At 51.9% G+C, this 27,465-nt stretch overlaps 2 protein-coding genes across 3 annotated transcripts in view; both read right to left on the reverse strand.

Moving 5' to 3' along the window:
- Positions 1 to 331: 331 nt before the first annotated feature.
- Tspear (thrombospondin type laminin G domain and EAR repeats) overlaps positions 332 to 27,465 on the reverse strand; it is a 157,455-nt gene continuing 130,321 nt past the window's right edge. The window contains exons 3-12 of the mRNA XM_041634296.1: positions 21,606 to 21,844; positions 20,287 to 20,377; positions 18,353 to 18,509; positions 17,161 to 17,292; positions 16,298 to 16,524; positions 15,338 to 15,524; positions 12,825 to 13,054; positions 5,315 to 5,502; positions 3,288 to 3,389; positions 332 to 485 (exon numbers count right to left, since the gene is read on the reverse strand). Of these exons, the coding sequence (XP_041490230.1) occupies positions 332 to 485; positions 3,288 to 3,389; positions 5,315 to 5,502; positions 12,825 to 13,054; positions 15,338 to 15,524; positions 16,298 to 16,524; positions 17,161 to 17,292; positions 18,353 to 18,509; positions 20,287 to 20,377; positions 21,606 to 21,844 (1,707 nt within the window). The remainder of the gene's footprint in view (positions 486 to 3,287; positions 3,390 to 5,314; positions 5,503 to 12,824; positions 13,055 to 15,337; positions 15,525 to 16,297; positions 16,525 to 17,160; positions 17,293 to 18,352; positions 18,510 to 20,286; positions 20,378 to 21,605; positions 21,845 to 27,465) is intronic.
- LOC121435206 (keratin-associated protein 10-8-like) lies at positions 23,747 to 24,496 on the reverse strand. 2 transcript variants are annotated; one of them, XM_041634335.1, is made up of 2 exons: positions 24,410 to 24,496; positions 23,747 to 24,334 (listed from the first exon to the last, which is right to left on the reverse strand). In XM_041634335.1, the coding sequence occupies exons 1-2, from the start codon at positions 24,494 to 24,496 to the stop codon at positions 23,747 to 23,749; spliced, it is 675 nt and encodes a 224-aa protein (XP_041490269.1). The 2 variants fall into 2 exon arrangements, with proteins under 2 accessions (XP_041490269.1, XP_041490270.1); XM_041634336.1 differs by having other exon boundaries at positions 23,747 to 24,047; positions 24,123 to 24,496.

The following is a 27,465-nucleotide window of genomic DNA, read 5'->3' on the forward strand; positions in this document are numbered from 1 at the left end:
TGAGGTAAAATGTGATAGCAACTGTCCCTTTAAGGCAGAATTCCTGTAGGACACAGGCTGGGAGCACCAAAACTGGGTGGCAGCCCTGGGCCTCAGCCTAAAGGATCCCAGGGTCACCTGAAATATGGCCACCAGTCACCAGGACTGTGGCTCTGGTACAGTCACCAGCTGAGGGAGGGGAAAAGAGCCAGCTTAGAGAGGGTGGAGAGATTAAGGCATCTTCACCTACCCCAAGACCCAAGAGGGTTGGGTGGGTCTTGCCTTCTGCTCAGGCCCAGCTGCTGGGAGGGGGTGAGGGGAGGGAGAGGAGGCAGTGGGGTCCTGGGTAACTTCAACCAGTCCGCAGCTTCAGGACCCTGGAGAGGGGTTCTTTGGCGCTGGAGTAGATGAGGTAAGAGCCAGCAGTGGTATTAAAGGCCTCCCAGTCCCGGCAGCCAAAGGTGGGGAGTTTGTGGACCGCCACGAAGCCCTCATAGCCTTGCCACCTGTGGGAGGAATAGTCAGCCTGGTCCCCTTGGCACCAGTGCAGGGGACATGCATGCAGGGGACATGCTTCCAGGGTCAAGTGAGGAACTGAGGCCCAGGAGAGAATCTGACCCATCCGAGATCCTGAACCTCCCTTACAATCTACCCAGGAGCCTGTTCAGGCACCCTAAGTATTTGGGGGTGTGCAGTCAGGAGTGCTGGCTGTTCCTGTCTCAAGCCTTAGAAACAGGCTCACTCCAGGCATAGTGCTTTCTGCCGTCAGCCTTGGCAGCTACAGGCTTTGTTCTGCACTCTGAGGTCAGCAGATTCCTTTTGAAAAAGGACATGTTTCCTGTAGGTGACTTCATGACCATAGGACAGAGTCTCTGAGTGACCAACTCCTAGGTCAAAGGGCACCAGTGTCTCTGATGTTAATATTTTTCAAGATTATTTTATTGATAGGTATTGACCCTCAAAACCAGCAGGCGAGGGCTACCTCAACACGCCAGTGCCACACTCCACTGTATTCCACTGAATATTCTTGCCCACGGGGTCACCCATTTTCCCAGGTTAGAAGTGTCGGCTGTTAATCAGCAGGGTTCCTACATGTAGGGAGGTGGGGCTCTCTGATTTTGAGAAGTCCAGTAACTCCCAGCCTGCATTTTCCCCATGTTTGAGGTGAAACAAGGTCCCTTTGCTTTTCTTCTGTTATTTTCACTGTTAAAGTGTTTTACATTTGGATTTTTAAATAAGATTAGTTTTCTGTCCATGGGTATAAAGTAGGGATAGCTCTGCTCTGTTTGAGATAGGTGATTCTATGAGTTATTTTATAAACAACACCCCTTTCCATTGACTTGGATTATGTGAGCGTGGATTTCTAGTTGTTCTGGGCTGTATTCTATTTTATCTACCTGTTCGAAAAAAAAAATATTTGTTTATTTATTTATTCTGCAGTGTTGGGAATGGAACCAGGCCTTGGACACGGCAGGCAAGTGCTCTATCATTGAACCACACTTTGGCCCAATCACCTATCGACTTACCTTTGGCAAAATCCACCCGAGTTTATTTACATGTTAGTAGGTCCCTCCTCCACTATTCCTCTGCATGTGTGTGTGTGTGTGTGTGTGTGTGCGTGTGTGTATGTGTGTGTGCATGCATGTGCGTGAGCATGTGTGTGCTGGTTTGTATGTACATATGTGTGAAGGCCAGAGATAGACTTGGGGTACTCAGTCACCCCATCTGACTTTCTCAGGATCTCTTATTGCACCCAGAGCTCATTGATCTGGCTGGGCTGGCTGGATGAAGAGCCCCACAGACCTGCTTATCTCTACCTCCCCAGTTCTGGGATTACACACATGGGATGACTTGTATGTGGGTGCTGGGAAACTCAAGTCCTCGTTCAGCAAGCACTTGACTGCCTGCAACATCTCCCAAGTCTTTTCAATATTATTTTTTAAAAGTTTCTTGGCTATTATTCTTCAACATACACTTTTTTTACATTTGTTTCTTTTATTTTATGTGTATGAATGTTTTGCTTATGTGCATATGGGCATCACGCACATGCTTGGTGCCCACAGAGGCCAGAAGAAGGGGTTGGACCCCCTAGAATTGGAGTTATGAATGGTTGTGAGTCACCATATGGGTGGAGAGAACCAAATCAGATCCTCTGGAAGGGCAAAGATTGCTCTTAACCACTAAGCCATCTCTCCAGCTTCCCCTTCAACATATCTTTTAAAAATTACTCTATTATGTTCAAAAGACTATTGCAATAAGTCTGAAAGTCTAAGCAAAGCCATCCTAACTTTTCTCATAAACTACAGGTGACCGAAGCATTTCAGGACACCTAAAGAAGATGGTAAGCATGGAGGAGGGGCTCACAAAGAGGTCTGAAGCCCAGAAATGAACCTAACCCAGTGACAGAAATCAACACACGAGTATTTAAGCTGCTCTAGCCACAGGTGCAGATAGAAACTCCATCACATCCTTATAAAGTTATAGACTTCATGATGTCACAGGCAAGTTTCACTTCCTTTGTAAATCAGAGTCTGAGCCGGAGTTGGAATCTAGGAGGATGAAGAAATTCTGAGTCGGCCTCAGCCGCTCAGCTTGGAACAAATCTCTCATTGTTCATCATCACACCGGCGGATCAGCATCTCCTGCTGCAAGTGCTAGGAACCCCTAAGGAAATCAGGGACCAGGCAGTCCACTCAGCATGACCTTTAAATCAAAGCCAGGGGCAGAACTGTTGACCACCACTGCCACTGTGCAAGGTAGTTCTGGAACTTTGAGCTAGTTAGGCACCTAACTAAGCAATAGAGGCCTTGTCAGCTAAGGGTGCCATTACCTTCGTGGCAGAGACAGCCAGTGGCTAGAGTCACTGAGACTCCTCCCAAGAGAAGGCAAGACAATTTGGTCAGGTGACTAGCTGCAAAAACTGATGAGATACTGCCCATCGAAACAACACCCCACTCATGCTGAAACACTTGAAAATAATAATAATAAAAACACTCTTAGAAAATATGCAAAGAAATTGTCATAATGTAAGAGAAAACTGGACCTCAGAAATTCTCACTTAGCATGCCCATCTATGCATCTTTAGCTGCCAGTCATTATCTGAGGGGTGTGGCCTAATGGGGTGCCCTCTAGCTGGTGCAACCTGGCATCAGATTTCCTGGCCGGGCCTGGGAAAACACACCCTCAGCCTGATGGTCTTTACTTGCTCTGAATCAGTGGTCATGTGTGAGGGTAGGGGAGCTCCCCCCAGCCCCCACCACTATGAACCCTGACATGGAGGATGAAAGTCGGCCATCAGCAGTCCTTACCTGTAAATAATACTGTTCACTGAGAAGGTGTTTCCATCAAAGGAGTTTGCAACCACCAGGAAGTGATCTTCTCCCACGGAAAAGAACTCCCAGTCCAGGGCACTGAGGAGACAGGAAGCCAGGTGAGGATACCAAGGCCTTTGCAGAGCTGATGCTGGCCCCACACTGGGCAGGCCTTGTCTCCGGAGTTACATCTCACCTTCTTGCTCCAACCGCTTCCTCTCTTTTATTTTTAAGATTTATTTTAAGTGTGTTAGGAAATATTTAACTATGGAAAGATGTGTTACATTTGTTTCTGTTGCATTCATGAACTATGTAAAGATGTGTTACATTGTTTCTGCTGCATTCATGAACCATGGAAAGATGTGTTACATTGTTTCTGTTGCATTTGTTCAATTATGAGGTAAAGTGTTGCTGTCTTACCTTGCCTGCCTAAGGCACCTGATTGATCTAATAAAGAGCTGAATGGCCATAACTAGGCAGCAGAGGGATAGGTGGGGCTGGCAGGCAGAGAAAATAAATAGGAGGAGAAATCTAGGCTTGGAAGAATGAGAGAATGAGGGAGGAAGAGAGGGAGACACCAAGCCAGCCAACCACCAGCCAGACAGACACAGAAGAAGCAGAAAAAGTAGGACATGCAAACAGAAAGGAAAGGTTCAAAAGCCCAAAGGCAAAATGTAGATGAAGAGAAACAGGTTAGGTTACAAGACCTAGAATCAAAACTAATAATAAGTCTCCATGTCGTGATTGGTTGGTGGCCCAAAAAAGAAGCTTGGTACATGTGTGTGCAATGCCCACAGAGGTCAGAAGAGGGCATCCGATGCCCTGGAGTTGGAGTTAGAAGGGGTTGTGTGATGCCCCATGTGGGACTGGGAAATGCAATTCAAGACCTCTGGAAGAGCAGAACTCTTAATCACAAGGCGGCCTCTTCAGCTCATCTGCAATGGTTTCTAACCACAGATTCTCTTTATACTTGTTTTCTTCCAAATTCCCTTCCAAAAGGCCTAATGGGTGCTTTATTCTAAGACTCATTCTCAGCAGACACCCAGCTCCAGACATGGGCGCCTGGGGAGGAAATGTGACTCCCTTCAGGGTCCACCTGGCCCAGAAGCCACGAGCAGCTCGGGTGGGAGTGGATCTGGGTTGAGCTGGGCACTGCTGTTACTTCTTTTTGTTCTTTGTCCCAGGAGTTCTTTTTGTTTTTTAAATTAAAAAAAAATAAGATTTTTCAAAAGTAAAGATTGTGGATGGGTACCTCTCAGTCAGAAGACTGGGCTTGAGTGGAGGGATTGTCCTCCCTTCCTTACCTGCCCTACTACAGTCTCCTGTTTCTGGAGCAACCCTGGCTGTGGCCTGTGTGTGGAGTGCGGCCTACGGCTGCTCCCCCCTTCACTTACAGCCGTGTGTCCCATGAACACACAGTGCCTGTGTGGCCCTGTGATGTCACAGACGCCAATCTCACTGTTTTACTTGACGTCGGCCTTAGAGTTTTTCTCTGAAGAGTCTAAGTTCACTCAGTGTTTTACCTCTCAGGCTGAGGAGTGCCTGGCACTCAGGAGGGGCTGTGAATGTCCCCCAAAGCTCAAAGCACCCTGTGAGAGCTCCTGCTGCATTCTGGGTTGGCAACCACTCTGGGACTAGCTAGTGTTTCTCAACCTTCCTAATGCTGCAACATTTTAATACAGTTCCTTAGGTTGTCATGACCCCCAACCATAAAACTATTTTTGTTGCAACTTCCTAACTGCAATTTTGCTGCTGTTATGAATTGTAATATAAAAATCTTACATACAGGATATCTAATATGTGACCCCCCTAGAGGGGTCGCGACCCAAAGGCTGAGAACACTGGCCTGGAGCTCAGGCAGGTGGTTCTGCTCTGTGGACAGTATAGCTGCAGCTGTATTTTACTTGGAGCTAGTGAGAGTCCTCCTAGAGGAATCCTGGGAGGAAGTTGGGGATAGCCTGACAGGACTTCTGGTGCCGCCCACCCACAGACTTGCTTCGCCCTTCCAACCCCCTGGTTGGTACCTGCAGGTGGGGATGTCCTGGAACTTGACGAAGTTCTGTGCTGTGACATTCAGCTCGTAGATGACAGAGCTGAGGACATAGGAATCGTTCTGTGCCTGCATCTGCACGTCGTAGCTGTGACTGTTCGCCACCGCGAGGAAGATCCTCTCGCCGATGTGGAAGACTTCCCAGTCTGCAGCACCGAAGGTCTGGAGCGAATGAAGAGCCGTGCCAGAGGGTGAGGCCAGTGAGGGTGGCACCAGCTGCCATCCTCCTAATGTTATCACCACTGCGCCCAGTGACCCAGTGCCAGCTGTCTCACAGTGCCTGGCTGCCGTCCTTTCACTGGAACTCAAAACAGAGTTCCTCTGCCTGCTTGCTCCAGAGGTCACTCAGCCCCACGAAGTGTGAGGTGGGGGGTGGGGATGGGGAATGGAGTCTTTGCCACAGACCTGAAGCTGTGCAGGTTCATTTGCATAGGGGCTACTAAAATTCATATAGGGGCTACAGCATGGATTGGGGGACACAGAGAAGGAGAGGGAGGCCCTGATCAAAGGGGAACATTCCCGGAAAAGCTGAAGCGATGGCAGACAGGGCCCCATTAAGTATGTGGCTGCCTAGGGGGACAGCAGGACAGGGGACTAGAGGGCGGGAAGGAATGTGCTAGCCCATGTGGGGGTCTGTGAATGGTGGACAGTGTGCTATCAGGTTCCAGGAAACCCAAGCCACAGCCAGGGCTTTGTAGTCTTAGCTTCTGCTTGCATCCATGCCTTATACCCATACTGCACCAAGTGAGGAAGGAGCTCCTGGAATGGAAGGAACTGCCGTATAGGGGTAAGGAGTGAGCTCTGGAGGGTGGCAGATGCAGGAAGTGGAGCCTACGGCAGGAGGAGGATATAGGGCCAGGAGCCCCACTCCATTAGAGGGTTCTGACTGCCACTGTGGGGTCTCAGGGCAGCAACAGAAAGGCTGTCCGTGAGTGAGAAGGGCTAGGGGCGCAGAACTAAGGGAAACTGCCTGGAACTAAAACAGAACTTAGATCCAGCAAAGCAAAGGCTAGAACCAAACTTCCAGAGGCCAGCGGGACCAACAGATAATCATTAGAACCTTAACTCCCCCCAGAGGGAGGAAACAGCATATACAGTGGCTACATGCCATCACCATGTCTGCTATCCAATAACGTGTGCCCCATGGGGACACATGGGTGAAACCTGCATTCGGGTAACAGCTAACACCTGCTGGACTGTTAGTTCAATGACGCCACTCATTCTGCTGTCTTGAGATAACCCATTGGGCGAGATTCTGTTGGGATCCTCACTGATGGATGGGGACTGGAGCCCAGGGCAGGATGTTCAAGTCACACATCCAGGAGGAGCCCAAGCCCTCCAGCAGGCTACTTCTCTGAAGACACAGGCAGGCTATCCTGGGGCTCTCCCAGGTTGTCCTAGCTGGGACAGAGTGAGCCATGCTATGGTTTATGCTTCAGACTGTCCAGTGGCATCTTCCTGGCTTTAGCTAATGCCCAGGGACCTCCTGCCTGAGGGACAGCTGGTGTGGGAAATGGTTCTGGAACTTCCAGGTGTGTGTGTTCATCTGTGCAAGTGACATGTATATGGAGGTCAAAGGTCAACCTCGGATATTATTACCCAAATTATTACCATTTGCTTATTTTTTCCTTATTTGAAAGAGGGTCTTTGTGTGGGACCTGGGGAATCATTGATTCAGCTATCGGTCTCTGCCTCTCCACAACTTAGATTACAAGGACACGCCACTGCACACCTTTAATGGGGGTTCTAGGGGCTGAATGGCAGGTGAACATTTTACCCACTAAACCGTCTTCACTACCTTCCCTCGATGGAGGTCAGTTAACTACTTGTCTGCACACTACCAGGTGCCCTGTTTTCTTGCTGTCCATGGCCTGGCTGGCCAGCCCTGCTGGAGGTTTAGAGAAAAAACAAAGCAAAACAAAACAAAAATAAAAAAAAACATCTCTAAGCGGAACTAAACAGTATTCTCTTCCACGGGCAGCAGAGGGCGCCAATATCCACTGAGCCCAGCCAGGTCGTGGGCAAGAACAGACTAGAAATCCAGAGGAGGCTGCCCCATGGTTTCATCCAAAACGAGCTTGAGGAAGCTTAAGAGGAACGAAGTGAGAGTCATCCGAGGAATAAGGCTGTGGAGGACAAGGGATTCAGGAGTCCTGCGGCCACAAAGTCCTGGGTGGGGCCAGGGGCCTTCAAGATCAGCATCCCTTCTCCTCACTTGGACTGTCTAGAAGCTGGCATTAGTCCAGGGCCACGCTACACAGAGACACTGGGGCCTGCAGGACCTCCAGACCCCCACCCAAACACAGCATGGCACAGGTATATCCCCTGGCTGTCACAGCATTGCTTCTTGCAAGGAAGTGCTGAGAAAATCATCACTGTCGGCCACACACCTGTTTACATACATGCAGACACACACATTCACAGGCATACTGGCATACTATCATGTGCACAGCATATGTGTACATGTGTATGCACAGGAACGTGTTTGTGCACATACACAGAAACATTTCTATATGATGATTATGCACACCTGTGTGTGAATATATGCACACATATGCATAAACACATGTGTGTATTCCTGTGGATACATATCTCTTTCAGGTGGACACTCACCTGCCAGCATGTGTCTGAACACGTGCACATATGTGTACAGGCAGGTGCCTGCAGGCATGCACATACATGCCCATATAGTACACGTCTTCCTCAGATCGTCAGGGCCTCCTTTTAGATTTGAGCTGCTTGCTTTCCTCTCGCCTGTACTGATGGTGCCAGAGGGGATTTGCAGAGGGAGCCTGGTAGTGGCTGTCCTGTGCCACCCAGGGTGGCTGGAGACCCAGAGCAAGCTCTCCTGGGACTGGGTAAGAGGTGTCAACCTCCCCCTGCCTGAGCCTTGGTGAGCAGTCAAGTGTCCTCCTTGCCCCTCAGGAGCCCAGAGCAGGGGAGTAACCACACATTAGAACCGTAAGGGGCTGCCCAGGACTTTGGGATACAGAAGAGTGGCAGATGTATAGGGGCAGCCGAGGGGGCTCTGTGGGTGAGAAGGCCGGGAAGGGTTTCAGAGTGGCAAAAATAGCAGGATACCCACAGGGCATGTGGGGGGGCAGGGGGAAGAAGGAAGATGCTCAGGAGGGGTGGGGGGGATAGAGAAAACTTTTGAGCATGAAGAAGGTGACATCAGAAGCCTTGAAATCCGTAAGAGCCAGGAAGGTGTGTGGGAGGTGAGCCTGGCATCAGGGGGTATGTGAGGCTCACCCTGCTGAGCAGGTGCTGGGACAAGGCTCCGGTCACCCCTTGGAGAACCTGCTGTGTCCCTTGGGCATGAAAGACACAAGGCCTGCTGTGTGCCCTGGCAGCTGGGGCTCAGAGGCAGCTCGAGCCCCTATCCTCTCTAAGCCCAATCAGGACCAGGGTGCTGACTTAGCAAATGTGAGTACTCCCCCCCCCCCCCCCAATTTCAGGTACTTGAGGAATGATATTCCCTTCTCCATATATTCCATGTAATAGTTGGGGCATAATTCTATAAAAAATGTTATTTTTTTTATCTGAAATTTATGTTCTCCATTGTTCCTGGGTAATAGCTATGGACTGGTGGAGACCTGCAGGGGCCCTGCTAACTCAAGCTCTGACTCAAGCTCTGATCCCTTAGCTAGTCAGATGGCTGCCTCACAGCTGGCTACATGGATTCCCAGGCCTCACTGCCAGAATCCCCTCCCCGGGATGCCCACATTGCCCCTTCTGCAAGCCCCTCCCTCTCAGAGGTGAGAGAGCAGCTACAGGCTACATCAGGCCCTGTAGCTTAGATTGCTTCTGTATTCCCAGAATGTCAGGGAATGAAGAACCCCAATATCAGACCATGTTACCAAAGCCCATCTAGCACTGGAACCCAGGTGATCAGAGACATTCCCTCTCTCTTTCTGCCAGAGGAATTCCCCCAGAGAGCTGCCTGCTGTCCAGACATTGGGTGTGTGCCGCTCGTACCTTGGCAGGATAATGGCACTTCCAGGAGCTGCTGCCAGGAGCACCTGGCATCCCACAGCTCCCATTAGGGTGGGCAGGCAGTCAGCCATCAGTGGATTAGTGCTGAACAATAGAGACTCTGGGACTGGCTTTGATGGGGAAAGAATGAGCGTGCTTCTGTGGTCTAGGAGTGCCAGGAGAGGAGGGAAGGCCGATGCATGGCCCGGGCTTCCCTAGCTGCTTGGGGAAGGCAGTCAATCAGACCCCTCGCTGTGGGCAGTCAGCTCAGGCGGGCACTTGAGGCTACAGGAAGAGGTACTCCTGAGATCCCTGGGCACAACACATTCCCTGGCCAACTCCTAGTGGCCCCCCACTTCTCGGCTCTTGTCTGACCACAGAGCTATCCCCCAGTTCCAGGGACTTCCCAATCTGCAAGGGCCATAGCCAGTTTCAGTCTCAGTGAATGCAGAAGTCATAGGCATATGGAGGTGTTTACAAAGCCCAGAGCAGCCTCTTCCGAGGGCTGCCCAGGTACCGCTTACCCGTGAGGGATGCTTTCACACCAGACATACCTCACAGACAAGGAAACCAAGGCAGGGAGGCACGCTTGGGGCCAGGCCTCGAGGTGTCCATGATTGGGCATGCGTTCATGCACAAACACATTCACGCGCACATGCAAGTATCTGGGAGCCATGGTCCTGCCCTTCAGGATCCACAGAGCATCCCACTGACATCGTGTCTGATGATGTCATTATCTGCTCCTGCTGACCAGGTAGCTGCTGCTGTTCTTGCCCTGGTCTCACATACCTTACTGACAGTTCCCAAACCATAGAACATGGAGGTTGCTAGGCCAAAGTTTTTAGCAAACTTAGAAGCAAAATCCCACCTGCGTGGTCATGCCAGCTCTGAGGCTTGTGTGACTGGCCCATCTGCTTTCCACCTGCTGGTGGTAGTGTGTTGTTTGTTTGGTTTGGTTTGGTTTGGTTTTCAGAGCTGGATGTTGAACCCAGGGCCTGTGTATGCTACTCTACCACTGGGATGTACCCTAGGCTAATCCCCAGAGCACACTTTGATTGCAAGGCCTACTTCAGAACCCTCCAGGCAAGCACACAGAAAGCTAAGGTCCTGGCCTTGTTGTCTTCTGGGATTGGTGAGCTGGGGCAAAGGACTGGAGATGCTTAGAATTTGCCTGACACTGTCACCTGTTGGTGCTCTGAGGCCCAGAGTGAATATTTGGAGACAGGGAGGGTCTCCCTCTTGTCCTTGGTACATAAATGGCAGTATTGGTGGCTGCAAGCTCTTGGGTACGGTGGGTAGGGGGTCGACTTCATGGAGAAGGAAGTGTGTAGAGGAAACAACACGGGCACAGGGGGCCTCAACAGTGTTAAGGTGAGCCTGTGTGAGCATGTATGCATGTGGACACACATGTGTAAGTGTGTTTGTGTGGGGTCTCTCCTGCCCTTTCTGATGCCCAGGCAGAAGATGGGAGGCGGGTTGTCATTTCTGTCTCCGGTGTCTCTGTGGGCCTTGCTGTTCTTGTTTCCCACCAGCCCAGGCTTCATGCCACACCCCATCTCCACTCCAATGGCTCCCCGAACAGTATCTCTGGCTTCACCCCTCACCAGTCCTGAACTCAAGGTTTCTTCCATGCTTAACCTCTGCCCTTCTCTAGCCCCAGGGAACCCAAGACTCAGCCTGTGTACCCTCTTCTGGTGTCTGCTTCAACTCCCACTAGGAGAATATGTCTCCCAGTTTCGTGGGTGTCTGTCAGCATCCCCTGCTAGGCAACTCCTGCTGAACTAGGAAGCTATTGACTCATGGCTGCCATGGCTTGAATATGGCTGTCCCCACAAACTCACATGGAGGCTTCGAACCTGGGAAGACAAGGTCTGTCTGGCCTGTCTGGGCCATGAGCAAGGTGAGTGTCCTTGCTGTTGAAGACAGGTTAGAGGTCATGAGAGCATGCTGGTAGGCATTGTGGTGGCCCTCCTGCTGCGTCCCTGTGACCTGCATCCCCCCCACCCCCACTTTCTGCCTTTCTGCTTTGAGTGGAGGCAGCATTTTGCTCTCTACAAAAGCAGGGCGGAGGCACGCCCATGCTCTTGAGTGCCCCACCTCCAGACCAGAGCCAAACAAACTTTGTTTATAAATTACCCCAGCTCAGGTATTCTGCTGAAGCAATAGCAAATGGACCAAGGGCCCAGTCATGGGAGCTTGTGCCTCTGCTCTAAGAGGAAGGCTCTGGAATTTCTGATGTGAGGCTTGAGAGACCAGAAGGTGTGGCTAAGGAATACACCCTTAAAGCATCCCCTGCCCCACCTCTCTGCACCCCCACCCCGGCAGCCAGTCTCTGTTCACCCAGCCCTGGGCTCTAACTAAGATCCCTTATGCCTAAAGCCGTCCTTTGAACCACAGGAACCATGGTACCCTGGGAGTGCCTGCCCTATGGATGGGAGTCCCTGCACTACAGACCCTTCCAGAAAGGCATGCCCTGAAGAGGTGGGTGTGTCCCCACAGCTTGCAGCTACATTCAGAGCCTGCAGCTTAGTTAGCTTCAAAGCTGACGTTCGTGACATCGCAGAATGCAAATGGTAAACGTATTAAGACATCTCCAGGGCTGAAAGGATTTAAGCAAAAGAAGAGAGACTATTGGCAAAGCATGAAAGTGGACTTCTGTGGGTTCTGAGGAGTCAGGAAGACGTGGGGGGAAACTGCTGGTAAGCACCGCCTGCAGCTCGGGCAGGGCTGAGCCAGTCCACCCTATTGGTGTCTTCCCCCACGATACCCTGGTGGTTTCAAGCTGCTTCTGCCTCTGTGCCCTCGGCTGTTCTGTTCCAGCTGTGCCCCTCCCTCCCGTCCTTCAGCAGAATCACTCCTGGGGCTCTCCTCCTCTACAGCACACAGCCTGGGCTGCCCTGGGCTCAGGGTTTTGCTTTGACCCTGTGCTAACTGCAGAGCGGCTGCTGGCCTCCGGCTGTGCCTTTGCCCTCCACTAAGGTCACTGCTGGAAGCTCTGCTATTTTTGGCAAAGCTATGGCTATGCAGTGCAGCTCACATGAACAGACTGTGACAGGAAACGGTAGGTGACACAAAACTAAGAACTCAGAAATCTTGCCAGCAGGGGTGGTGGGATCAGCCAAGGTGCTTCAAAGTCAAAGGAGAATCAATACTATGTCTGGCCCCTCCCAAACCCTTCTGCCCTGGTCACAGCCAGCTACCTTGCTACACCAGACCTGGAGACCTGGAGACCCACAGACACTGATTGATCAGAGCAGGGGAATTGTGGCCTCTGGAGAGATCTGTGATGGGCACTCAGGGTACCCTCCTCAACAACCCAAACTCAACCCGCACCCAGGGTTTCCTCAGGAGCACTGGAGGACCCAAACCATCCAGGAAGATGTAGCATGCAGAAGGGACAGGCACTTGGACACAGTGTCAGGGCCACACTAAGCTGTCGTTCACAGAGCCCTGACTCTTGGGGGCCCCTCTGCAGATTGGGCATCTACCAGAGAACTCGGGCTTCTCACCAGGAATGACTGGAAAAGCTGGAAGGCACCCACGAGCCAGATGTACAGGTGGGAGTGCACCTGGGTGGAGGTGCCATTGAAGGTGTTGGCCACCACCAGGAAGGAGTAGGGTCCCACGGTGAAGAACTCCCAGTCGTAGGCACCGGATGTGGCGATAGACTGATTGGCTTCAAAGAGCTGGCTGCTGGGGTTCCACCTGTAGATCACGCTGTCGATGTTGTGGTTGTCGCCTGGAAGCAAGGTCAGTGCTGGGGGAGAGGGGCGGCTCCCTAGAATTTACAGCTGCTTTACCCCACCCCTCAGGCGACCCCTGCTGCCCAGCCAAGGGGCTTGCATGCCCGCTGTTCCCAGAAGAAAAAGCCTGAGGGTGGGTCCAAATGGCCTGCAGGCCAGCAGTGGCCTTCCACCATTTAAGCCCTCCTCACCTCCTGCCTTGGCCTTCTCCTGTCTTAAAAGGCCAGGCTTTCTCACAACCTCCTCTTTGTCTGAACTGTCTTCCCCATGGTGTCCCTGGAAGTCTTCCATGGATACTGGTCTCCAGGTGTTTCTCTCTCATCATGCTCTCCAGAAGCCCTCCCTGGTGATGCTCTCTGGAGGCCGTCCCCTCCCTGTGGTGCTCTCTGGAGGTCCCCCCATGGTGCTCCCTGGAGGCCCCCCGTGGTGCTCTCTAGAGGCCCTCCCCTGTGGTGCTCCCTAGAGGCCCTCCCTGGTGGTGCTCTCTGGAGGGCTCCCCCGTGGTGCTCTCTGGAGGCCCCCGTGGAGCTCTCTGGAGCTCCCCCCCCCCGTGATGCTCTCTGGAGCCCCCCGTGGTACTCTCTGGAGACGCCCCCGTGGAGCTCTCTGGAGGTCCTCCCCTGTGGTGCTCTTTAGAGAACCCCCCTGTGGTGCTCCCTGGAGCTCCCCCCATGGTGCTCTCCAGAGGCCCCCCTGTGGTGCTCTCTGGAGGCCCTTTCCCATGATACTCCTTGGATGCATCTTCTGTGGTATTCCCTGGAGGCCCTCCCCTGTGATCCTCTCTTCATGATGCTCCCTAGAGGAAGTCCAGAGGCTCCTCTCTCATGGTCCTTTCTAGAAGGTCTTCTGTCCCTGTCTCCCTCTCCAGTGCCTGATGGAGCACTCACCCTGAGGGGTACTCTGTTGTAAGGGGTCTTGGGCTTCCCTAGATCCTGAGTGCAAAGGCTGGTACTTCATCCCCAGGCTGCCTGGTGTGCTTCACACTTGGGTGGATCCTGGACTGTAAAGTTTCCCGAGAGATGACTCAGATTAACCCTACAGCCACGCCCCGACACAGTCCATCCTTGGAGTTCCAGGATCGAGAAGACTTGGCCACCATCATGGCAAAAGCCAGGTTTCCTGGCCCTTCCGGGCAGTGCCACCTGCCATCCTCTCTGACATTATGGAGTCTGTGCCAGGATGCTGAGCTTGCTCTCAGGGAGGCAGTGGTGGGGGTGGCCAGGATGCTGAGCTTGCTCTCAGGGAAGCAGTGGTGGGGGTGGCTTCCAAACTGGCTCCCTCTGTACCATACACCCATGACATTAATGCTGTTTCTGCAGCCTTGGCTTATGGTCACCATGCCACCTGCTAGCTGTGCTGATTCCTCAAAATTAGGAGGGAAGTTGCTGGATAAAGTCCACACTGGGACTCGGTGGCTTCTCTGGTGGTCAGGAACCACGTGGCTTCCCTGCCTTCCTAACCTAGGTGAACCACAGCCGTGTTGGGATTTAGGTGGACTACCCCTGAACACACGTTTCAGGGGTAAGTTGCAGGCAATGGGCCATGCATGACTTAGTGTTTGTGTGTGGGTGCACACGTGTGTGTGTGGGTGTGTATGAATGCATATGTATGTGTGTCACGCCCATGTGGAGGCTAGAGGCCAGTCTCCAGTGTCATTCCTCAGGGACATTGTCCACCTTGTCTTTTTGAGATAATGTCTCTAAGTGGCCTGGGAATTGCCAGTCAGGTTATACTGGCTGCCATGGGATCCTTTGCCCCTAGTGCTGGGATTATAAAGGCCGGTTTAGTTATTTTTTTTTAAAAGATTTATTTATTATGTATACAGCGTTTTCCCTACATATATGCTGCAGACCAGAAGAGGGCACCAGATCTCATTACAGATGGTTGTGAGCCACCATGTGGTTGCTGGAAATTGAACTCAGGACCTCTGGAAGAGCAGTCAGTGCTCTTAACCTCTGAGCCATCTCTCCAGCCCCAGGTTTAGCTATTTTTATTACTTCCTGGGTGTCAAACTCAAACTCTCATGCTTTGAAGACAAGCACTTTACTGAGAGAGCCATTTCCCAGCCCTAACTTAATATATTTTTTTAAATTTTTTTATGTTTTTAATCGAGTTATACATTTTCCCTTATTCCCCTTCCTTTCTCCCCTTTCCCCTTCCACTCTTCCCCCTGCCCCTTCACACTCCCAATTTACTATTTTTTAATGAGATGAAAATTCACCCCTGCGTACAAACTATGGAATGGTTTCCTTCCAGGTCCAAGGTCACATGCACCCTACCTTCTCTGTGGTTGGCTACCACCAGGAAGTGCTCTCCATCCACTATAAAAGCCTCCCAGTCCCGGGCACTGTGGGTGGCGATCCTCTGGTAGAGGGTGAACTTCAACTTTCTGGGGCTCCACTTGTAGATGACCGAGAACTCTTGACCCCTTTCGTTTGGCCCAAAGTTGGCCACGGCCAGGAAGATCTGGAAGAGAAGTGTTACCTTGTGTCGGCACCAGACCAGGAGCCCAGTCTGCAGGATTCTGGTCCTCAGCATCTCTCCCACACGCACAGGGAAAGGTATGGGACAGACCGAATAAACACCAAAGTGCTGGTAACCGGACACACCAGGCCCTATGTTGCATGGTTGTATGGCTCTCCCAGGGACAGAAAGCATGGGTTTCAGTTACGTTCGATGTGTGTGTATTGACCATATGCAATTGAGAGCATGCATTCCCTCAGGGACAAAATGTTTTCTTCCCTCGGTTTTCTGTTTTCCAATATTTCTTGAATACTAAAATATCCACCCCACCCCTTTTCAGATGTCACTAGGAAAAGAAACCAACTGATAACATATCAGCCATTCTGAACCTGGACACAGTGTTTCCCAATCGGGAAGCAGCAGGCTTTACCTATTATCCCCAGTGTCTGGCCTGAGCCCTCTGCTGGGCCAGAGCCCTTGCAGATAGCCACACCATGCTGTCTCCACGACAACGTCCTGCCATGCAGCTGCAGGAATTGGGAAGAGAGCATTCACTTCTCCTGCCATGGTGTCATGGTGCCGTGGACTAGGCAGACTGTCAACTGGTAACACCTCTGTCTTGTGGGAAGCTGAGCAGGCTCCTTCTAGGTACACTCCTACAGCCTAAAGCCTGTGACTTCGAGCCCCACCCCACCTCAGCAACAGCTTGGAACCCTGAGAGATGCGCTGACCTGCACCCATCAATGAGGAAGGGGACGTCACCTGTACAGACTTGCCTTTTTCCCAATGGTGAAATGTCGCCACGACTGTGCCTGGTGTGTGGCGATGTTCTGATAGGAGACAAATTTCCCATCTGTCCATTTATAGATGGCGGATCTAGCCTTCCTATTGGCTGTGGCTGCAAAGAGTCCCACGCCGGGGATGTTGAATACCTCGATGCCCAGGGTCTCCGAGTTGGTGTGCAGACTCTGGTGTTCCTCCACGTAGTCCAGCTTGGTCTTGGCTTGGAATGGGAGGATGGGGACCTAGTCAGTGTGCATAGGAATGGAGCTGGGGGTTCTCTGGGAGTGATATTTGGGACCCTGCCATGACTTGGCTCTTAGGCTGGTGGTGCTAGGGCCCTAGAATTTATGAAGGAGAATTTCCCCTGGTGCTCCATTTTATTCTCTTGGGAAAGTACCGTCAAAGGGAGGATGCTCCTGTCCCCTAGGGGCTTTGAGGTCTGTATGGCCCCAGGCTCAAATAGGACAAAAGGGAGACCTGAGTGTCTGTATTGTACCCTCTTTCTGCCATTGGCTAGCAGGGAAGAGTTACTGAGAGAAGCCAGCCATATGGTCCTCATGGCACACCCTGGATATACCTATTTCTAGGTTGAATACACAGACTTGCCACTCTTTCTGGAGTCCTGAGGACAGTTCTGGGGGATGGGCACACCTATTCTAGGGAGGAAGACAGCCTGGCTTGCTTGGGCTGTTCTGGTGGCCACCTGCTTCTGAATTTATCACTGAGGAGGCTTTCCACTCTGAAGTGGCCCTTACAGGTGGATGGGGCTTGAAGCCTTTCACGATATCCTTTTCCTAATGGGGACACAGTCAGCTGTTCTATGTGCTTAGGATGTGAATTCTGAGTCCAGCCTCACCTGTCAACACGGAGACCCACTGGCTGTCGGCACACAGGTAGAGCCCCTTTTGGGCGGCATCAAACCAGAACTGGACACCCTCTGCCTTGGTGCATGGCGGCCGGGATCCCAGGGTTACTTTCATGTCAGCTTCTGTGGGGAATATCAGACAAAAGTGTTTTGCATATCATGATTCCTGAGATAAGGACTTTGGCAAGGGGTCCAAGCCCGGTGGTCCTATCTTTACCTTTTTACATGGCTGAAGGGAGCCCCAGGCAGCACAGGCCACTGGAGGTAGGGTGGGAAGCCCTAGAACTCCAGCCATAATGTTTCCTGTGTGGCTGGCTGACCACACCTACCTTCTACCTGGAGGGAATGTCTCTCTGTCCCTTTGCAGTCACACAATGGATCGCCTCAATAGCCACACACTGCTCTCCCCTGAGAGCCTGCCTCTTCTCAGCAGGAGGAGCTAAACTATGGGTGATGTTCTTGGGCCTGTGTTTTGGTCTCACCACTATTGGTACCAGCATTGGTCTCATGTCTGGCCTCCTGGCTTTATGGGGATAGCCATCAGCACCAGGCAGCGGTGTCACACAGTAAAACCTAAATTTCTGGCATATTCAGATGGGAACTTCCTTTATTTATTATATGAGACCCATAAGCTTTGGGGGTCCGACTGTCCTTCACCTCATCTTCTTTCCAAGAAGCAGGGGTATACGGGTAGTTGGGGAGGGACTCTCAGATTCTGTACAGAAGGGGTGCGATTTTAATAAATGACTCATCACTGCAACCCAACACTAGGACAGGGCAGATAGGAACCAGAGGAAGCACATCTAGAAGATGCCATGGTCTGGAAGGGCTGATGGGAAATGGAGTTAGGTCTTAGTGTGGGTTGGGCTGAAGTTAGGATAAGCTGGACAGAGTAGCTGGAATATAAGGGCAGTTGCTGGCCAGGGAGCCTTCCTGATGAAACCGTATCTACTACCTGCCCAGGGGACCAAGAAAGGTGATAGTCTTCCTGTAGGCTGTCCAATCAGAGTCCTTCAAGGGAGGGGCAGGTTAGTGGTTCTGGCCTTTCTGATGGCCCTGTGTATCCTCCTGGCCACTGTGACACCTGCCCTTCTGTCACTGAGAGATGCACACTGGAGAGGCTGAGAAAGGAGCCTGTGCTCTCAGATGGAGCCAGGGTGGGAAACAAGCTCCGCCTACTAACCATAAGGATATTTCAGCACATCGTTAGCATCAGGCTTCTCTGTGAGCCTCTTCAGCACCCGGGGGATGGACAGCTCAGCCAGCCTGGCGTTCCTGCTGGGACATAGCCTTGGGGTGGCATCTGAGCCAGGCAGCAGAACCAGTTGCCTTATCAGGCCCTGCGAAAGGAGAAAGTGAGGTTCCACTGATATCTGCAGCTGTTGGGGACCTTGGCCCACATGGCCCAGTGGGTCTAACCTGCAGTGTGGGAATGGGTCTGCATGTGGATCAGGAGTGATGGCAGGCAATTGTTTATTGTTCTTAGTAAAGAAGGGACTGTCCACATGGAACTAGAGTGACTAGGCCACGTTCCTTTTCCATCCCACCCAACTACTTTTCCATTCCTTCCTTAAATATCTACCCACCATCGATTCATTCATTCATCTATCTATCCCTCTATCCCTCCACCCACCCACCCATCACTCCACCCATTTATTCATCCATCCATCCACCCATCACCCATCCATCCATCCATCCATCCATCCATCCATCCGTCATCCATCCACCCATCCCATCGCTCCATCCATCTATTCCTCCATCCATCCACCCATCACCCATCCATCCATCCATCCATCTATTCATCCATCCATCCATCCATCATCCATCCACCCATCATCCATCCATCCACCCATCACCCATCCATCCATTCCTCCATCTATCCACCCATCACCCATCCATCCATCCATCCATCCATCTATTCATCCATCCATCCATCCATCCGTCATCTATCCACCCATCCATCCATCCATCCATCTATTCATCCATCCATCCATCCATCTTCCATCCATCCATCATCCATCCACCCATCATCCATCCATCCATCCATCCGTCATCTATCCACCCAACCATCCATCCATCCATCCATCATCCATCCACCCAACCATCCCTCCACCCATTTACCCATCATCCATCCATCCATTCCTCCACCATCCACCCATCCATTTATTCATCCATCCATCCACCTACCTGCCCACCCATTTAGCAGTCATCCTTCTGCCCAGTCACCCATGTCTATTCATTAATAACCAATAAATTCACCTACATATTCAACCCTCTATCTATCCACTTATCCACTCACCATCTACCCACTCATTCAAATATATATATATATATATATATATATATATATATATAGCCACCCAGGCATCAACCCATGCATGCATCTATCCACCTATCACTATTTACCCATGCAGGCATGCATGCATACATGCATCCATCTATCCACCACCACTTTCCAATCCATGCATACAACTATCCACCTATGTTTTCTTCCATTCAATCATAACACAAGCACATTTCCACAGAATGATCACTATGTACCAGGCATGGGTGCAGATGCCGAGGACGCCACAGAGAACTGTAGCTCCTAGTTGTGGAGTAGACTCTAGATACCATCCCAGCAGAGAGTCCAGCACAGGTGATGGATGTGTGGGTGAACGGACAGATAGGTGGATGGGTGTGGGGGTAGATGGGTAGGTGAACAGAAGAGAGGATGAGTGAGTGGATGGATGTGTGGGTGGATCAGTGGATGGGTGGGTAGATGAGAGGATGAATGGGTGGTGGATGTGTGGATGGATGGATGGATGGATGGATGGATGGATGGGGGTGCTGACATACATCAAGGCCAGAAAGACTGGGTTCAAGCATCAGTTTATGAGCATTTTGGGGTCAGGCTTCCATGGTAGGAGGACTTGTGAGCAGGGATCCAAGAGTCTCAGGGAAGAGTGTGTGAGAAAATAGGAAGAGCCAGTGTGAGGGTCCTGGGGTAGACTCCGCAACCCCTTTGTGTTCCTGGTTCTCATTTAGCATTGATGGCAATCTACCATCTGAAGCATGTGACAGGCTGTCCCCAGAGCCCTTGGGGAGGGCTGCTGCTGGCAGGTCCTCCACACTCACTGTGAATAGGCCTTTGGTTCTCTTCCGGCTGCCAATGAAGAACCGGGCTCCTCTTACTGATAGGGTGGGTGGGAAGGGAACGTCAGCCATTCTGAAACATGAGCGGACAGTACTAGTACCATAGAAAAGGAAGGGCATACACCCCATTTGCTTATAAAGACAGGGGTTGGGTCTCACATGAGAAACAGGCGAGCATCCTAGGGCAGCTCTAATGACAGGCTTCATAGCAATTAGAGGTCCTAGGCCTGCAGAGCATTGCCCTCTCTGAGACAAAGGAGGACACCTTGCCCTTCTGGCTCTAGTGGCCCCAGGTTTCCCAGCTGTGGCTGCATCTCTCTACCTCCATCTCCCTTCCCATTGCATCTGAACATGCTTGCAGCCTTTCCCTTGCCTCTGTGGTCTCTGCCACCTCATCAGAAACTGTCTCACTCAGCTGACATAATCTTGACTTGGTTTAAGACCCAGTTGGCAATTAAAGGCACATTCATAGTCCCCAGGGGAGATGAGTTGGAGCACCCAGGACTGAGGCCCTTAAAGGAATGCATAGCGAGGATACATATGAGACCTTTTTGCTACCTCGGTGAACCTCCGGGACCTTCCTCTGTATCAGGACCTTGACCCATATAACCATTGTGTGCTTTTATACAGCCTGGGAGATGATGGCTACAGGTAGGAGGGAGGCATCTTGCTAGAAACCCGGGAGCCTCTGAAATGTGCTGGTTGTGATTGCTACGAAGGTTGAACTCACTGAGGAAGACATGAGAGATAGCAGGCCAAGGGAGGGACATGTGGCTGGAACCACTGCATGAGGTGACATAGCTCCTGCTTCCTCCAGCCTTAACCATCTGCTACAGTGCACCAAGCTCCAGGCCAGGGGTACCAGGTAGCCAATCCTCCACCCACAGCCCACCTCCACTCTGTGGCTAGGCATCCTGGCTCCTGAGCCCAGTCTGCAGCCTTGGAGCAGGCCTGCATTCTCAACCCAAGGCCCTCAGATCTTCCTTGGCCACAGTTGCTCCAAGTAGGTGATTTCTAGCCCCTGATTGGGCACCTCCATTTCACAGAGCTGTGTAGCTGCTCTATGACCCCTGGCCTCATAATGGAAGCCTGTCTTCCATAAGGCCTTAAGGTATTTCATAACGCACCTAAGGCATCCTCCATAGCCTGCCCCAAGTAAAGGATCTGGCAGGGCAGGGGCAGGGGTGAACTTGCCTAGGACCCCCCCCCCCCATGGCTCAGTGGCAGAACAGTCACTGCAATGGGTTGCTCAGATGACACACAGCATGGTTAATCTCTGGCATGAACATCCTGGTACCTACATGTCCATTGGGAAGCCACAGTCCATGGTGAGGGAAAAGGATCCTTGGGACACAGCCAAGATCAGCGTGTGCCACTGGCTGTCCACGAGGCCGGGGCTCCGGAAGGACACACGGGTCTGCCAGGCACCAGCCAAGTCCTCGGTGAGAAATAGGAAGTGCAGCTGTGTGGGTGAGTACCTCAGGCCGAGCAGCAGTGTGTCCCTCTCCTCCGCCAGCAGGGAGAGCAGGTATTCATTCTTCTGTGGAGACCAGGGCCAGAGGTGGGGCAGAGCTGAAGGAAAGGGAGGAGGGAAGGACCAAGAAGGATGCACAAGGCCAACGGGGTGAAACAGTTGGGAATGGAGGGGGAGAGGAGAGCAGGGCCTGGGAGGGGGTGGGGAGAGAGGGTGGGGATAGCAAGAGGGTGGGACTGAGAGGAGGAGGTGGGGCTAGTCAGGGAGTGGGAGGAGCTGATGGCACCCTACCCAGCAGCACTTTCTGGGTGGGAATTCAGTGTGGCTCCCCACCCCAGCCCCCCAGCCAGCTCAGGACAAACAGCCTAGCCCATGTGCACAACAGAATGTTTTCAGCCTGTCGAGAGAAATAGGTCCTGGTCTGCTCCATCATGAAGGAGCTGGGAGGACCTCACACTGAGGAAAACAAACCAGGCCAGAAGGACAGGTGCTGCACCAATCTGCTTAGCTCCCCAAAGGCTCAGATTCATGTGGACACAACAACAAGGGTGCCAGGGATTTGGGGTAGGGGTGGGGAGGGGTGTAGATCAAGAAGCCAGGAGTTCACAGGATAGCTGAGATTTGCTAGGTAGTATGTGAATGAACTCAGCACAGCCGGGATGCGCTCACAAAGATCACAGAGAGTTCTGTGATATGTGTGTTTTTTTACAGTCAGCGAAGCAGAGTGCTATGGGCTATTTGTCCACACATCTCTCACCAAACCGTCCTTAGCCAAACACAGGCAGTCTGACCAGCTAACCGGTAAGTTAGCTCTGCCAACAGCTGAGTGTGTGCATGCCAATGTGTGCACACTTACTATCTTCCTTAGCAAGGCTCTGCCCATGTGAACCTGCGTGCCAGTTCCACGCACCTGTCCTAAAGAGGGTGAAAGCCTGTGTGACCTTCAGAGTTGGCTCAACGCGCAGTATGCCTTGGTCACAGTATGGGACACTTGCTCGGGTTCCTTTGGGAACAGGGGCTCTGTTTCTGTGGCTCTCACAGTGGGAAGTCTGTTTCCTGGAGACTTCCAGGAAATGATGTGGAGCTTGGGAGCTGACAGGTGACAGAGAACAAAACCCTCCCAACGATGTCCAGGGGATCAGGAGTCACAGAAGGCCAAGAGGGAGCTAGGGACGGTGACAATGGGGAGGTATAGGGACGGAGCACCCTAATGCCCCCAACGCACGCACCAGGCTCATGCCGGCTTGAGCTGTCAAGTGTCAGCCTGCCCATTTTGTATTCATTATTTTGTAGCTATGACTAAGCACCATGACTTAGGAAGGAAAGAGTTCATTTTAGCTTAGGGTTCCAGAGGGAGAGTCCATAAAGGTGGGAGATAAACGGCAGCAGGTGAGTGGAACAGGATGCCAGAGAGCTCATCTCTAACCAAGAGCAGAAAACAGAGAGCGTGGACTCACAGTGGGCTATCAGCCCACAAAACCTGCCCCCATGACTTGCATCCTCAAGGAAGTCTCTAGACGTTTCGCAACTCGCCAAACAGAACCATGCACCAGAGACCACGTCTTCAAATAAATGTGCTTATTTGGGACATTCTTCATTCAAACAACTGGTGACCTCCAGGGGAGGTGGCTACTGTCCCTCCTAAAAACATTCCTGGCTACGAAGGTGGATATTTACTCGAACCGCATGTTCCAGAGAATAAGAGCAGATCCAGGTGGGTAGAAGAGTTTATTGAAGCCATGGGCTGCAGACAAGCTGATGTCAGAGGCAGGTAACCAGAGCAGAGGGACTGGGAGGGAGGGCAGTGACACAGGAGGATCAGCAGGTCTCCTGGGAAGGTCAACTTACAAAGGACAGGTTGGGGGCTTCATCCTGGGGGATTGGCTATCCCAGGTAAGGATCAGGCTGAGAAAGCTGGGAGGGGCCACAGGGAGGGACCTGAGCCAGCTGGAACCAGGAACAGTCCCATCAGCAGCTGGACTTCTGGCCACAGCAGGCCTGGCGGGAGCAGGCAGGGCGGCAAATCAGGGACATGCTGGAGCAGGGCTTGCAGCAGCTGGGCTGGCAGGACAAGGCACAGCAGGAGGAGCTGGGCACACAGCAGGCAGGTCTGCACACAGGGCGGCAGAGCAGGGACACACTGGAGCAGGGCTTGCAGCAGACAGGCTTGCAGCAGACAGGCACACAGCAGGATGCCTGACAGCATGAGGAGGATCCAGAGCAGATGGGTGTGCAGCAGACAGGCTTGCAGCACAGGGTCATGCAACAGGATGGCTGGCAAGGAGAGCAGGTGCAGCAAGCTGGCTGGCAGCTAGACTGCTGGCAGCATGAGGAGCCAGAACAGATGGGTGTGCAGCAGACAGGCTTGCAGCAGACAGGCACACAGCAGGACTGTTGGCAAGGGGAGCAGGTGCAGCATGAGGGCTGGCAGCTAGACTGCTGGCAGCATGAGGGTGTGCAGCAGCTGCTGCAGGCAGATTGGCAGCAGGGGCTGGACCCACAGCTCACTGGGGTGCAGATGAGGGTCAGGCAGGGGGATGGGGCACAGCAGCTGGGAGCACAGCAGCTGGACTGGCAGCAGCTAGGTTGGCAGCAGCTGGTCTGGCAGCAGCTGGGGGCACAGCAGCTAGGCTCACAGCAGCTCTCTGGGCAGTCATCCACCTGCCAGGAAGAGTTGGTGCAAGCGTCAGAGCAGACAGACATGGTGGAGGCGGCCATGGTGGGGCTGACTGGAGTTGGGAGGTGTGAGCTTAAGAGTGTGCGTGAGAGTGTGTATGTTATGTGCTGTGCCGTCAGCTTTTATAGCAGGGTATGTCGTCAGCCAGAAGCCTCTAGAACCTTCCTTCCTCATGGGTATTTTAAGCTGCGTCCTAAAAACCCTTGTTAATCTGTTTATTTACAGGCGAGTCACTCCTCCTGAGCCCCACGTGGTCCTGGCTAGGGCCTGAGGGTGCTGTGTGCTTGGTCCTCCGAGTGGAGCCTTGTCCAAGCTGGGTCTGGCTTTGTGCACACACCACATGCCTCATCATCCAGGCTTCCTCATTAGGCAGTGAGAAATTTGGAGTTCCAGCCCAGGTAGGTGGGTAGGGTCATAAAACCTACTGGCGACACACACCTGGCAGGAAAGTGTCCCTGAACCCTAGGGGAGACTATTTTGAGTGTCTCAATATGGCACCGGTCTGTAGAGAATGAGACGGTGAGGGAAAACTAGAGAGAGATGGATTCTTCTAGAATACAGGATTTTCAGAATAGCAACAGAGAAAGGGAGCTGTGATGCAGGACTGGGACCCCCTGCAAGTGAAATGTCACCATGTGCTGTGTGTCCACGTAGACTGGGAACCTGTGCCTCGAATGCATGGGGACACCTCGGGGCTTTCACACAGCCCAGTACCCAACCTGAGCCTAGCAGGATGGACACACCAAGATGAAGTCTTCCTGGGTGCATGACACCAGAGGACAGGAGTGGGCTGAGCTTTAGTAAGAGGCTTGGAGAGCTCCTGCCTACAGAAAGAAGAGCTAAAGCCAGGGACAGCAAAAGGACACTTGGAACCAGTTGAAGCTTCTAACTCTGCCGGGGCAGCTAGCCTGCCTCCCTGGACCCATAGAGCTGTCAGCCAAAAGACCCACTCCTCTTCCCTCCCCTCCGTTTAAGCCAGTCTTTGTGGTTTAAAATTTTCTGACCTCAAAATTCAACCAACTATTCCCACCAAGTTTATGTCTTTCTACAGCTCTATAGTTACATTGTATCGATTTCCCACAGTGTAGCTGGGAGATGTTTTGACTGTCTCCTGTTTACTACACGTAGGAATAAGGTGGTAGTCACTGTTGTTTGTGTTTGGTGTTTTCTATGACGGTGAGTTTTCTTTCCTCTGGAGTAAATCTCTGTGTACACTTCTTGGGTCACGCGTGGGTAAATGTTTATCCCCAGGCTGCCCCATCCCTGAGAGGCAGGCCATTTGCACTGCACAGCCGTGTGACCAGGCTGCACTCTTGGTTCTCTGTGTTTTGATGTGGGAGTGTCATATATCAATCTGTTGATTTCATTGGTTAAGCAATAAAGAAACTGCTAGGCCCATTTGATAGGCCCACCCTTAGGTGGGTGGAGTAAACAAAACAGAAGGCTGGGAGAAAGAAGCTGAGTCAGTGAGTCGCCATGATTCTCACACTCCAGACAGAAGCAGGTTAAGATCATTCCTGGTAAGCCAGCTCGTGGGCTACAGCAGACTATTAGAAATGGGCTAGTCCAGGTGCGAGAGCTAGCCTAGAAGAGGCTAGATAGAAATGGGCCAAGCGGTGTTTAAAAGAATACAGTTTCCGTGTAATTATTTCAGGTAAAGCTAGCCGTGGGGGCAGCCGGGTGCCGGGGACGCAGCCCGCCGCTCCTTATTTCAACAGTGTTTGTGCTGGGATGTGCTCTCTGGTGGCTGGCGTTGTGCTCAGTGTGTTTAGGGGACCCATCTGCCCCGCTGCCTTGTGTCTGCAGAGCATCCTACACACAGTGTGGGCAAATGTGCTCCCCACACTGGGCTTCTTAACCTCAGTGGCTCTAACAGGCTGTGGGGCTCCTCTACTGTGCTTGGCATTTCCTGCCAAGACTCTCACCTGCTTCTCTCCTGCCCAGACATCTTGGTAAAATGTGTTTTCACATTTAAGCCTCTTTTTAAACTTCTTTCTTTTGAGGCAAGGCCACATATAGCCTAGGCTAGCCCGGAATTTACTGTTTAGTTGAGGATGACTTGGAACTCCTGGTGGGATTTCAGGTGTGCCTTACCATGCCCAGCTCATGTTTGATGGTTTAAAGATGAGAGTTTAGTACCTGGAGGCCCAACTCATCAACCAGTCTCTTATACATTCTGCTTCCCATTGGGGTGCGCAGACACTCTGCCTGTAGTGTGTCCTAAAGGTCAGATATACTCACTCGTTCTCCCCCTCCCTCCCCCTCCTCTCCCATTCCCCTCCCCTCCCCCTCTCAGAGGTTTACTGAGCACATAGCTGGAGCAGCGGACTGGGCAGGGACAAGTGACCAGCTCTTTGTTATTTCTAGGTCAGGACCAATGGAGAGGCTCGTTGTTGCTCTGTGGGAAAATTTTACTAGAAAGTGGGAGTTGTCCATATTTGTTCTCTTTTTTCCCTTGTGCTGATGATGGGTTCTTGCAATTACATATTAGTTTTAAAACCAACTTGCAGATTTCTGCAACGATGCTCACTCAGATTCTGCTAGGAACCGGGAAAGTCTCCTGATGAGCGGGGCACGTCTTCCTGATGTACTGAGAAGGTTTTCACCTGAGTTTCACAGTTTCCAAAGCATCTGTTTGGCCACTCAAGGGCTTAGCTTGGATGTGAGAACATCCATCTCCCAGTGGTGATGGCATTAATGGGCCTGTGCCTTGCTAGAGGTTAGGGAGAAGGTATGGCACATGGTGACGTCAGCTGTGGGTTCCTAACAGACATCAGAGTAAGGAAGTCTCCTCACCTGGGCATGTGGGGCTTTTATTGTGAAAGGACATTGGGCTATCCCAGCTACTTTTCTGCATCTATTGATAGGATGGTGTGATATTTGCCTTTATTATGTGTGGGACAATGGTTTTACCTGTAAAGATTTGTTTCTTGTACTTGTTTAATAAAATGCTGATTGGCCAGTAGCCAGGCAGGAAGTATAGGTGGAGCAGCCAAGCAGGAAGTAGAGG

This window comes from Microtus oregoni, unplaced genomic scaffold (genome assembly GCF_018167655.1).
Source record: "Microtus oregoni isolate MIOR12 unplaced genomic scaffold, Mior012 000046F_ref0000063, whole genome shotgun sequence".
Classification (NCBI taxonomy): Eukaryota; Metazoa; Chordata; class Mammalia; order Rodentia; family Cricetidae; genus Microtus; species Microtus oregoni.